The sequence below is a fragment of the Bos javanicus genome, chromosome 19 (genome assembly GCF_032452875.1).
Source record: "Bos javanicus breed banteng chromosome 19, ARS-OSU_banteng_1.0, whole genome shotgun sequence".
In the NCBI taxonomy this organism is placed as follows: domain Eukaryota; kingdom Metazoa; phylum Chordata; class Mammalia; order Artiodactyla; family Bovidae; genus Bos; species Bos javanicus.
The window spans coordinates 24485521-24498939 of NC_083886.1; the positions used below are offsets into that span (position 1 = coordinate 24485521).

Consider the following 13419-nt stretch of genomic DNA (forward strand, 5'->3'; position numbering starts at 1 on the left):
GAAACGAGTTGGGTCTTTGGTTCCTGGAGTGAGGAGCTCTGGAAACAGCTAAGATGGCACAGAAGCCAGGCACAAGAAAACTGAAAAAGAGATGGTCTGTGGACTACAGCCACAAAGGGGAAAGGCTAAAGGCCACAGCAAGAGAAGTTGCTCTTAAGATACGTTATATCCTCTTTTTCAAACTTGTCTGCCGACGGACCATCGTATTCTAGTCCACCACCCTTCACGCGGGGTTCCAACCCCCATGGGAGCCCTGCAGGACCCCCTCCCCCCACCCACCCAACTGGAGGAAACTGGAGGAAATGAGCAGGCAACAGCAGAAACGGACCTGAATGCAACAAGTCTGGTAGAGTCAAAAGAACAGTACCTGGGCTTGAAGAGCTCGGTAAGCCCCTTGGAAAGCCAACTCTGTTCTCAGTGGGCTGAGGCTCTGGTTCTGGTCTCAGGCTAGGCAGCTCGGCAGGATGGGGCAGAGCCTGAGTCGGGGTGGGGGAGATCTATGCAGCTCTCTCTGAGACTCGGGAACCACAGTGTATTTTCCAGATGCCACCATGATATAAACAGGAGACGACGTTATCAGGGCTCACTGCTCTAGGAGTTAAGACATGGGCGGCCAGATACCATCCTCCAAGAACATCACTGTTTATTAGGTGACCATTGAGAACTACGAGACTCGGTTAAAGAAGATCCTTTCTGCCTTTCTAATTCACACAAACAAGTCAACCTGGGCCCCTGGAAGAGTGCCTGCTGAAATTAATTCTGCCCAATAGGGCAAAATCAATCTGCAGCCCAGTCACCCTGCACTTCTCTGAGAACATAAACTTCATGTTCTCAGCAGTGCAGCTGGAGCCCTATGGCCAACAGCAGGTCACGGTAACCTCATTCCAGGATTTCTCAAGTACCTCTCCTGTGCCTCCCTCAACCTCTCTCTAGGTCAGCGCCTTATTTGACTTCAGTTCTCCTAAGCTACGCTCGGACGTATGGCCTCGGTCTCATGATGATGGTGTGTTAAACCCATCAGCACTGTGTGTTTGGGAAAGAGCGGTCCCCAGGGGACCTCGACGTCTCCACGGCCTGAGTGGAGTCCTCGGTGGCCTCCCTGGTGCGGATTCTCACGGTTCCGGCCTCTCTGAGTTCTGAGCTGTAACCACTCCAACACGTCTTCTCAGTTTAGCACACACTGGACCCAAATAACCTCAGCCTGGAGCTGGAAAGTACTCTCCCGGGGTCAGCGGCTGTACCCTGCTGGGGTCAGACTGGAGCCTTGGGCCAACACCCCTTCCTCTCACAAGAAGTCCTGAGTGGTGGGGGGGCGGGGGAGGCGGGGGACGGCGGCTCCTGCCGTGGGAGAGATCACGTGTGCCCCACACTCAGCACTTGGAGGAAGAGGAACCCCCTGGTGCCAGGCTAGAGTGCTGACGCCCCAACCCGGAGCCAGGGAGACTGGGTGGGGAGCCAGGGTAGCAAAGGGGCTTCCCACAGTCACCACCACTTCCTTCAGGGAAGTGCTGATGGACTAGTACTTAGTGACCTCCTAAAATGCCCTTCTGGGAAGACGTATTAAGCGTCCTTGAAGGGGTGCCGACCAGGCTTGGGATTAGTTCTTATTTCAGAGCTGCCCTAGGAGGGTGAGCAAACGAGCTTCTTTTTAACTCAGGAATGTCTATCTCGTCTACAGGGTCAGCACAGGCGGGCTCCCTGCGGAAATGAGCTTACTGCACGCTCCCTCCATGTCCCCACGTCTCCCAAGGTGGCGGCACCTCAGGGGGCTCCCTCCAGGTCATTTCCAGCATGCTCCGTAGACTACACAAGGCAAACCATGGAAAAGCAGCAAGTCCAGGAATTTCTGGAGTTTTTTTTTTTTTTAACAGTACTCCAATCCAACAGTGTGATAAATGCATCCGAGCTACAATTAGGAAGATATATAGCATCAGAATGCGAAGGTCTGGGCAGCCTGGTGAAGCGCGGGCTCTCCAGAGCCCCAGCTATGTTTCCCATTATGTAACCCTGGTCATGGGCAGACAGCCAGACTCCAAATGAAAAAGAGACTCTGGCTTGGCACCGGTTCTATTTTCCTATCCTCATTCGGGGTCAGCGCAGTGTCATACAGCTGCAGAGAAAGCTCCGGGGATTAAACCTGGGAAAGCCTCCAAGACCAGGACCTGGGTTCAAGTACCAGCTGAAAGCAATAAACCAACTGCCACAGCTGGGCTAGGTTTGGATGTTCTCAAAGTCCCCTGACTCTTTCACTTACTGAGAACTAGAGATCAAGATGAGGGAAGATTTGGCTTTGGTGGAGCCTCTGAAATGAGGTAGGTTGTCCCACTGACCTCGCCTTGCCAAAGGTCCTGGGATGCAAGGGGGCTACGCGTGGGCTCGCGGAAGCCCGTTGCTCTGCTCTTCTCCACCACCTGATGTTCACAACGGCCTCATGCTCCCTGGGCAGAGTCAGGAGTGGCTGCCCCTCCCCTCTCACGAAAGCCACAGAATCTGTGCTCCCCACTCCTCCTCCAACCCCCAACATGTGAATGGCCCCTCCAAAGACTGTGATCTGTTCTAAACAGACCAAAGCACTCTACACTGCCTTTTACAGTGGCTCAAGGCAACTTTCCACACCCTGATACAAACCTCCATACCCAAATCTCCGATACAAAGCCATTCCATTACAACTCCTAAAAGACACGAATGGGAGGTCAACGTGCCCACGTGCCAATGCCAGCCTACTAAGTGCCACTGTGTGCAGAGGCACAAATGGCTCTGAAGCCCTGCCCCTGTCACTCTGCAGTGTCAGGGAAGTCCTGTCACCATCAGAACAAGTGCTCCATACGTGCCTAAGTGGCTCCTGCAAGGAACAGTCAATGTGACCAGAAAGAAGAGGAATACGGGCCAAGAGGAGAAAACCAGGGAGACCTCATGATGTGGTTTAGAATTGCCCTGAGGAGGTGGAGGATGCTTCCAAGTGACTGACTGTGCAAGGAAACATGGTAACACAATGAAAGGCAGACAGGGAATGAAGAACGATTAAACAAGGGTCCAAATGTGTCAAGGAGACAACGTGGGAGTAGGCATTTCTGGAGGAGAAGAAAACTGAAGCACAGGCTTTCTGGCCACCTTAGTTTAGGATCAATGAGGAATCTGACTTTGCAGAAAACAAATGCGGGCATAGACTAATGAAAACACGCGAAGGAGAGGTGTTAGGTGGAAGCGATTTCCTTCCTACTTTCTTGAGATCATTCCCAGACGTTCCAAAGTGAAGAGCAGCATAGGGACCAAGTGTGTCAGAGGGATTTCTATTCTGACATCTACAGAACTATCTGGAGTATGTTATTCCTCACAGCCTTAAAAGAAAAAGGCTCCACAGTATGGAAGATCAGTGGATGGGAGATGTCATTTTGTAACCTAGAGAAGAACCACCAAACCCTGCCAATCCCTCAACTACAGCATCCACTCAGTGAATGTTAGGCGGTTATATGAGAAACCAGAAAGAAGGGAGGTAAATTCTTACTCCACTTTTCCACAGCTTGGATCTGAAGACTATGAGATGGGGTGATGGTTAGACCAGGTCTGCTTTGTCCAGTGGCACCAGCCATCAAACCACCGTACCTTGTGGTCAGGCCCCGGGATGGCGGGGCCCCTCCTCTATGCTTAAATTTGCATTCCAGAGACAACCAGCCACTGATTCTGACTGCAAAGGCAGACAGTGCAGGAAGGACTCTATTCTCTACCACACTGACTTCTCCAGCCTAGTCTGGACTCATCAAAGAGTAAGTTAACAGCTACAGGAACTTGTTTACTAAGCAATCAGATTCACAGTATTTGGTCAGATTTGCTATCCCTGTGAAGGAAAGTCTGAAAAGACTGAGCAAACTTGATTCACATGTCCCAGCCCCGTTTGCCTCTGGCCTTGGAGGTGAAGGCCAGTTGGGGGTGGATGTAGCCTGGACCACGTGCCCAGCTGCAGACTGAGCCCTTGCCCAAAGATGGGCAGCAGCTCGCATGAGCCGGCAACGGTCCATTTGCTCCAGCATCCACAGAGAAAACAGACTCAGCACCTCGAGCAAATGAGGCCCAGCACTTCCTGTGTGAGCTTTCCATTTCCTCAGCCAAACAAAAGCCAAGGGGGTGGGAGAGGGAGGAGGGGAGAAGGGAGACAGGTCACAGCAGAGCAGTTAGCCAGCCTGATGGCCAGGATATGGGGAAACGACCTGGGTCGACCATACCTAAGACTGTGAGATGGAGTGACCCAGGGAAGGCCCAAGCTCCAGGAGCAGATGGTCTGCCTTCCCCCAGGCCAAGTGAAAGACAGGAAGACACTGTGACCCCTGCACATGCTCAGAAGCAGTGGCTTGAGATACTTGGTGAGCAAGAGTCCTTCCTTGTCAGTTTCTTTCCAGAACTGCAAACTGCCTAGTCGGCATTGCAGATTAATGGCCTGAAAAGTCGGAGGCTGACATGTTAACTCTTCAGGGAACGCTGCTGAGAACTGGCTGCCCCAAGCCAGATCAGCCTGCTCCTTTATGTATCTGCAGCTGCCCAGCTCAGGGTTCAACTCTGGCTCACCGGGCCTCAGCCTGGAGTGCGTCCTGGAAACTTAAGAGGGTTCACAGGAAAGATGCAGAGATTTGTTTGGTGCTGTGAGCATCACCCACAGGGTTACAGAGCCAGAGTTGGGGGTCCTGGGGAGGGCAGGCTGAACGGTCCAGGGGTGGCTTCCTGGGGTGAGGAGCAAGGGAGATATATGAGGAAGGAAAGGCAAGAAAGAATCAGATTCTACAGTCCACATGGAAAGGTCAGTTAACTGCTGACCAGAAACCTCTGCATGTCACCCAGGAGCCTGGAGACTCCCATGGCATGGCTCCCAGCCCAGAGAAGCACCCCTCCCCACTCCCTAGAAATGTACCATCCTAGCCATCCATCCTCCTCCTTCCAGTACTCTCCCCTCCCAGGGAAGAGCACTAGGCAAGAATGAGAAGACGCTGGGCATGGATGCTTGCTCCCGAACACACACGCCTACGCCCAACACAGAGCATGAAGGAACTGTGCGTGTACCACACCTGCCAGAGACCCCAATACAGCTGCTGGAAGAGGGAGGGAGGGGGGTTGTAGAAAGGGAGACAGAAAGGTCAGACAGAGAAATGCCGAGGGAGAAACCGAGACAGGGAAAGAGAAAGAATGAGGACGAGAAATGGACAGTCAACAGAATTGACCAGAAACAGGCCTGGGTGCACACACATTAGGGCGCTCTTAGGCAAACACACACACACATACACGGCAACCTGAACACACAGAAGAACATACACAGCGACCTGAGCACACAGAAGAACAAGACGCACAGGAACACGGGTATGGAGCAGGAGCCGTCAAACCTTTTCTATAATGGAACAGACGGTAAGTACTTTCGGCTCTGCAGCCAGTATGGTCTCTGTCACAACTGCTCAGCCCTATTACTGCAGCGCGAGAGCAGCGTGGACAGAGGGAACAAACAAGCATGGCTGTGTTCCAGTACAGCTTTATGGGCGCTTTTCAGGGTCCCTTTTCATACACTTTCTGCAAGTCATGAAGTCTTATACTTTTGATCTTTCTCTCAACCATTTAAAAATGTAAACCATTCTTAGCTCATGGGCCACAGCTTGCTGACCCCTGATACAGACACACACAAACAGCAGGGAGGGAGGTGGGAGAAGAGGCAGGCGGGAAGAAGCTGAGATGGGCAGGAGGAATGGACAGAGGCAGGTGGATGGGTACAGGAAGACCCACATATAGAGAAACGTCCCCCGCCCCCAGCAGAGAGACCTAGACTGACACACAGAGATACACTCACAGACAAATATGGACAGGGACACAGGCAGTCCTGGGCACAGATGCTCAGGAACAGACACTCCCACAGGACACAGCCACACATCGAGACACGGGCAGGACCGAAGCAGAGATGGACTGACATGGGCCCAGACGCACATATGAACACAGACACAGGGCGTCAGACCACAGTGCAACAGAGTCCTCAGGGGACACAGGAGCCCTGCAAAGAGACCCAGACACAGATGTGGACACAGCACGTGGACACGTATACATGCGCAGACATGGACAGGCACGCCCAGAGCCTTCAGTAGACAAATCCCCTCAGACACACACACATTAATACAAAAAAACCCTCACAATCAGACACGCACAGACAACAAGACCCAAGCAGGCACACACAGAGCTACAACTCACACACTGTTATGAACACAAGAAATCACTCTATATGGTCGCACAACAACGTGAATGCACCGTAGACTTAAAAATGGTTAAGATGGCAAACTCTGTCGTATTTATTTTTTACCACAATTTTTATAACAGAGAGAAAAAAGTCGTATGGGCACACAAAGAGATCTACATAGAGAGATCCAGCAGACACACATTTTCCCCACACCAACATCTAGAGCCAGGGGGACGAGGCAGGATGTGCTGCGGGGGATGGGGATGCAGTGAGTGCAAAGCAGTCTATGCTCTCACCCCCACACACACCACATCGTGAGAAGGAGATGGGGAGACAGTGCGCAGGACAGCATGAGAAGCGGCAAGGGCCTGAGAGATGCACGAAGACGAACTAAAAGGGAGAGACAGAGAGGGTCTCACACACTGACCGACACCCACCCAGACCTGGGAAGTAGCTGCGGAGACGGTGAGCGTGAGCAGTGCACAGTGAAAACTCACAAGATCAAGGGCAAGGAGCAGAACAGAGCAAGCCATGAAGTGAGAGAAAGAGAGACTGAGAGGAGGAGGAGGAGGAGGAATGGACCAGAGAGCAGGCAGAAGAAGGGGCCTGGGAGGTGTTCACGGAAGGGGAATACCCAAGTTCAAGTAAAGAGGGGAGACACAGGTCAGCAGGCCACAGGAGGGGGCTGTGGGAACTCGGGCAGGCAGGGCTGACTCACTGTGAGGGCAGCTCCAGGGAGGTAGGCGGAGGGTTCCAGGTGTCTGGGTAGCCGAGCATCCAGTCTGACCAGACCTTCACACTGGGGAGCAGTTCCTTCAGGTCCGGGACAAAGGAGGACACCTTGATGTCATCTTGATCCTCCTCTCCCTCAGGAGAGGACAGCTGAGCTGCAGAGGCAAAGGGTAAGAGCTGGGCCTAGATCTACAGTGGCCCTGCGTGCGGCCAGTGGGGCGCTGGGACAGCAGCCAGCTCCCAGGGAAGGGAGACCCCATCCACAGGACAGCCAGGCCCAGAATCGAAGGACAAGTGCCAGTACCTAAGGGATTCTGAAAAGCAGGACAGAGAGAGAACCAGTGCACTGGGTCTGCCCTGCACACAGCTGCCTGTGCTCCACCTGCGGCCTGGCGACAGGGTTGCCACCCTGGCCTCCAGCCTCCAACCCACACCCACTCTAGCCTTCCTTCAGCACAGCACTGACATGGCACCAGGGTTCCTACTCAAACGGAACAACCCGAATTTGATGGTAAGGAAGTATCAGAGAAACCCAAACAGTGGGGTGTTCTACAAGATAAATGTCCTGCATACTTCAAAAATGTCAGGAGCATGAAGAACAAAGGAATATTCAGAAACCATCCATGTTGCAGGAGACTATAAAGAGACATGACATCTAAATGCAACGTCTGATCCTGGAGTGCATCCTAGACCAGAAAAAAAATATTTTTTTAGGACAACTAATACAAACTCAGTAAGGTCTGTAGATTCAGTAATAGTACTGTATCAACGCTGGCTTCCTGACTGTGATAACAGCACTGTCGTGTAGGAGAAGGTCCTTGTGACTAGGAAGTACACAGTCCAGTATCTGGTGCGGGAAGGGGCGGGGCGGGGAAGCTACCATGTCTGCAACTTATGATCAAATGGTTCATAAAGAAAATAATACGTATACGTGTACGTATGGAAAGAGAGAGAACTTAAAGCAAGTGTGGTAGCAAGTTAACAATTAGGGAGTCTGGGTGAGGGGTAAGTAAGAGAGTATTATTCCCAAAACTTTTCTGTAAATTTGAGATTCTATCCAATTAACCTCCCTTGCTCTAAATAGGCGACTCCAGCCGCTAGAGGCACTCCCAAAGGCTGATGTGGCTGGCGAACAACAGAGGGGCCTCACTATTCATCACAACTGATCCAGAAGCTGAAAGAAAGGTGCACCCTTCAGCCCTGCCTTACATGGCCCAGAAGTCAGGCTTGGAATTCTAAGGGCAGACTTAAAGGACATGGGGACACTGCTCAAAAAGCAGTGGCTTTCAGGAGCTAGTTCTTTCAGGGGCTAGAAAGAACCCCTGATCTGGTCCAGTCAGTCTCCTGGAGATGGCTGGTCCACAGCGGTTACAGCCCCCACCAGGTAGGTACCAAACAAAGAAGGACATACAGAGAGAGAGGTGGAAACCAAAACATCAATTATGAACATCAAGGAAAACTCATTTTTCAAGTTGCATGAACACTCAGCAGTTCAGAGGTACAGTGAAAATCCTGTTAAAGGAGAAGAGAGACAGAGGATGAAAGAAGTCTCCTTTCCTTTCCACAGAACGGAAAGAGGGCCGGAGAGGAAGTGGGACTAGTCAGGTAGGCAAAAGGAAGAGGGCATGCTGGCAAGAGGGAGCCTGGAGTAGAGGGAGAAGACACGGAGAACGCAGCACGGCCTCCTGAGCGTGTCTGGACGGGACCCAGGAGCTGGAAGGCCCACCAGCCAGGGGCCCTTGTCTGCTTACCTTTGGCCGACTCCTTCAGTAAGTAGGTGCAGCGTCGCACCAGGAGAGAAAACATGGCCAGGCCCAGGGCTGCAGCCTGCTCCTGGATCACAGAGCGACACTCCTCCGAGAAGCAGTCTGGGAAGGGGAAAGGCAAGTCCATCAGTGTCCTGGGGGCTAAGGGGTCCTCTCCCCACCTTATGAGGAGGAAGTCCTTGGTCGTGTCACTGAGTTCCTTTTCCTCACCTGAGCCTGGGGCTGGAAGATTCCCATTCTCAAAGGGCGGTCAAAAGGTTGAACAAAGTATCGCATGTGAAGCACTCACTAGGATACCTGGCATGTGGTTAAGTGCCCGATATGGTTATTATAGGGCTCCCTGGTATGAATTCTGTTTCACACCACTTCCCCGAGACCAGTAACCCCAGGTGTACAGTCGGAGCCCAAACTGCATGCTCTCTGCTGACGACATGAACCCACAGTGAACAGGAAGTCATGTTAACTCAGTCTCTCTAATGTATAGATGGCAGGAATACAGTCACCAATTAAGATGAGAAAAACACCGATTTAGAAGTCATTTTCTTAAAGCACCAACCTGATTCCAGCCTTACCTTCTCTCTGTTCCTCCTCCTCCTCAGAGAACACACACGACACTTAGAAATAATATATTTTTCACTGAATGAGTCAAATTTTATAAAGGACAGTGCCTGGCACACAATAAGCACTTAAGCAAGTATTAGCTTTAATTTTCACCTATTCATTCCTCTAGGGCTAAGAAATAAACCTGGTTCTAACATTAGCAGTCTATGCCCCTCACTTCCTGAGCCTGACCAACTTCCTTCCCGCTGTGGGTCAGGGAAAGGAGCCACCCTGGTGGTGGCCGGGCCTATCCTTTAGCAGGAGCTACAGCACATAACCCTCAAACCACTGTCTGTACCCGCTCCCTGTCAGCGGCCCTCCCTGACGGTCACCTCATGCAGCCCTGAGAGAAACAGGTGACAAGCGGAAGGCAGCAGGCCAGGCTGCAGCCCCAGGGGAGGAGACCCCTATATGCGCAGGACGGCAGAATCCACAGCCAGGCTTGCTTGGTCTGGCAGCAGCTGATCTGTTAATTCCTCCTGTAATACGGGAGAACTCTCGGAATCTCCAAGTGTTAAAAGCATAATGAGCTGCACGTTTGATCTCTGTCCCTGCTTGCGTTTTAACCTCGGAAGTCAAGGGGGAGCCCTCTCGCCTCTCCCCTCATTGACACTCGGCTTTTCAATGGGGCCTAATTGAAGTCTTTACTCCAGGAGATGCTATACAACCACAGTTATTCCTAACCGTCTTGGCCACAGGAACAAACATGACTGGAGTATGCAAAGCCAGCCCCAAACCACTTTAGAAAGCCCTGGGGGTAGAAGGAACAGGCTGCTGCTCAGAAGGTCCCAACATATGACTAGCATCAGTGTAGCAATTCTTCTCTTGTGGTTTTCCCACCAGCCTGCCAGATGCCCAATGGTCCCAAATGTCAGCCTCGAACTTTCCAATTCAACTGTGGCAGGCAGTAAGGAAGTGGTAACAATCCATGTGATGAGAATAGATCACCCGTCTCCTTCTTCCTCTGGTAAGGCCCTAAACTTCTGCTAGAGAGAAAGGAAACGAGCATCCAAGGACCAAGCAGAGGGAGGATGGACAGCAGGGAAGGGGGAGACATGGAAGCCATCCCAAGGAAAGCTGCCAGCTTCTCCCCTCCATGCTCACTATACACAACGGCACTCTCCAAATCACCCTGGCCCAGGCCAGGCCCCTGCCCAGCACTACCAGCAGCAACAGAGCCCAGAACGGGAGAGTGAGTCCTGGACAGAGGGACTTATTAGGAGAGGCTAGTTAGGAGAGGATGAGTGGAGGCCACATCCTGGCAGACGACACGCTGAGTACACATTAGTGTCCCCTCATCAACAGGACATCTTGGGCAGAAGCTGTTGTTGTTTAGTTGCTAAGCTGTGTTAGACTCTTTGTGATCCCATGGGCTGCAGCCCACCAGGCTCCTCTGTCCACGGGAACTCCTGGGCACAGGCAGAAGTTACCTGCACACAGAAGGCCCTCAGAAGAGACGGAAGTGGATATCTGAGCTCCAAGGACTGGCAGAAGCCTAGGACTACAACAAGATACTCTCATCAGCCTTGATAAAGAAAAGACAGGGCAAAGAGAGATGACTTTCACCCAGACCATTTCTATTTTTATGACAAACGGCAACCTTGGGTTAGACACTTTCTCAAAGTGCACAAAGCAAGACTCAAGGGGAGAATCAACTGCTTAGGAACGACACGGAGGCCTCTGGGGAGTCCAGCCTGGCTCCTTTTTAAGCTTCCTGCAGGAAGGTCTGAGGACCAGGTAAAGAAGCAACAACTGGAGCCTCTCTGCTATGTCTGGAAGGGATCAACCACCTCTCAGGGCTGTGGCTGAAAGGCAGCTGCATGACGGCTCTGCCCCTGGCCACGGTTACATCACCTCACCCTTCACCCTTCCATCTCCCCGGGAAGGGCCTGACAGCACTCCCTGCTGTGTTTGGGTCTGATGGATGGGGAGGTATTAATACAAATCAGTACACTGTCCTGTGCTGATCAAGCAGGTGGTGATACCACAGTTATCTCTGGGGATCAGAATGCCTGGGTCTTGGTCAGCTCTGCACATAGAACACTTCTGGAAGGCCTGCCCTCCTCCACGGCTCAGTGGTACCATAAGCACACACTGAGCACCCACACACACAAAGCTACAAATAAAACAGGGTCCCTGCAATCTTAGGACCTTCTAAATGGGTTATTTATTACCTCCAAGTAACCATGGTGACTCAGACCCCATGCCTCCAGTGAGAAATGTATTAAGTGCTATGGTATCTTCGGGAGATGCTGTCCGCCTCACTTAGGTTTCTGTGGGCTAGAGGCTGTAAGATGCCAGTCCTTGAGAAGGACCCACATGATGTAAGTAGGCAGGAAAGCAGCATCCAGGGTCCCAGGCCCACCTATCCCAGGTGAGGCCTAGGAAACTGGCGCCACCCTCACAGAGGCCCATATATATCCCTGGAGGGGGCTGGGCCAGGCCAACAAGTGATGTGGGGTGGGGAAGGAAAAAGCATTGTTCGCCTTGGTATTTGCCTGGGTTCCTCTGGCTTTGTGTCAGGTGGCTGGAGCCTGACATGAGCTGAGGAACTCATTAACATTGTGAAACAGCCTTTCCCCTTCTTTCCAAAAGCAGGCCTGTTCAAGGGGGTAGGGGAAAGCTTCTGGCTGAGGAAGTCAGACGGAAATGTCTCGTACCAGAGAGTCACCTGAAGTCTGAACCCCTCCCACGCGCTCTCAGAGGGGCAGGTGACTGTGGCTCCCACCATTCCTCTGGCCAAATACCTGCTCAAGCAGAAACACTCTTCTCGCTCCTATTAACGAGGAGACCTTCTCATTTTTCTGAGAACATATTCATGGAAAACATAAACCAACTGTCGTCAAAGTTGTATGAAATCAGGAAATGGAGCGGCCGGGAGAAGGCTGCCATGTGGCCGGATGTTATGTATTTCTAATTAGTGCTATACATCTTTCAACAGCAAGTGTCCTTCTGCTGGGAAACACAACACACTGCCCTTGTTATTGTAACTGTCAGAGAAGTGCTTAAACAGATAATCTCCAGGAAAAGTGATAAACACGGCCCCTCTCCCACCCGTGTGTGCACGACGGTGCTGCCAAAGCAAAGCTGTGCTTGACGGCTCCAGGATGGCAGAGTGGTGTCCTGCAGGAAATGGGAACGAGGCGGGAGCAGGGAGAGGGGAGCGGCGCGGAGGCGAGGCAGGCCCACCTGCCCAGACCCGTGGAGCCCGGCCAAGGGACCGCAGTTCAGAACCATCACTTCTGATCAATTCCTGGGTCAGGGGGAGATCTGGAGGAAATCAGATCAGCAGGGCTGAGGTTTGGCTGGTCACGGAATAATCTGGTAGCAACAGACAAGCAGAGTTGGCCTGGCACACACAGCCAACCTCCTAGCAAAAGAATGAGAGGCGTAATGAAGAGAAGACACAGGACAGATGACACATAAGTCTGATACCCCCACGGCCACAGAGGGCATTCGGAGGGCACTGGGGTCCACTCGCCATTCCAGCAGAGAGGACCAACTGTTTGCTCAGCGGCTTCACTAACAGCCAGAGAAAAATGCAGGCAAGACCACTTATTCACTGATTCCGTCCCCAATGGCTCCTCCCAGAGAGAGGAAATGAATGGTCAGTCACCTCCAAACTAACACCACCTGGAGGCGATTTGTTGGCTCTTATCTTTCAGACATGAGGCTGCTTTTCTCATGAGTCAGTCACCAGTCAGACACAGAGCTGGCACCACTCCTGAGCAGCCCACCAAAACCTCCCCGTCTACAGGAAGTGGGCAGTGAGAGCATCTGTCGACTGCTGCTGCTCAAGACACAGAGTTCCCTGTGGCAGCTGCTGGCTGACAGGGAGGTGGAAGAGGCAGTCGCTTTTATAAGAACCAGACAAAAATCTCACAGCAAAAGCAGAGATGTCCACGCCATCAGGGCATCACTTTATTCCCCAGGGAATAAAATTCATCATTCGAGAGGATGATGAATGAGTCAGAAAAATCAGGCACCAATACAGCCAAACTATATTCATGCACAATGGCAGAACATAGGCTGACTGGGTGGAAGGCAATCCAGGACGTATCTCTGAGCAAAATGTGTCTGAGACAAGACAGAGGAACATGGGAGGGAATGTGTCTTCTCTCT

At 52.0% G+C, this 13419-nt stretch overlaps 1 protein-coding gene across 5 annotated transcripts in view; it reads right to left on the minus strand.

Moving 5' to 3' along the window:
- Window positions 1–13419, minus strand: part of SMG6 (SMG6 nonsense mediated mRNA decay factor) — a 200674-nt gene that overhangs the window by 99650 nt on the left and 87605 nt on the right. For all 5 annotated transcript variants that reach the window (XM_061390647.1, XM_061390651.1, XM_061390648.1 and 2 more), the window contains exons 11-12: window positions 8683–8799; window positions 6918–7086 (exon numbers count right to left, since the gene is read on the minus strand). In XM_061390647.1, coding sequence (XP_061246631.1) covers window positions 6918–7086; window positions 8683–8799 — 286 coding nt within the window. The remainder of the gene's footprint in view (window positions 1–6917; window positions 7087–8682; window positions 8800–13419) is intronic.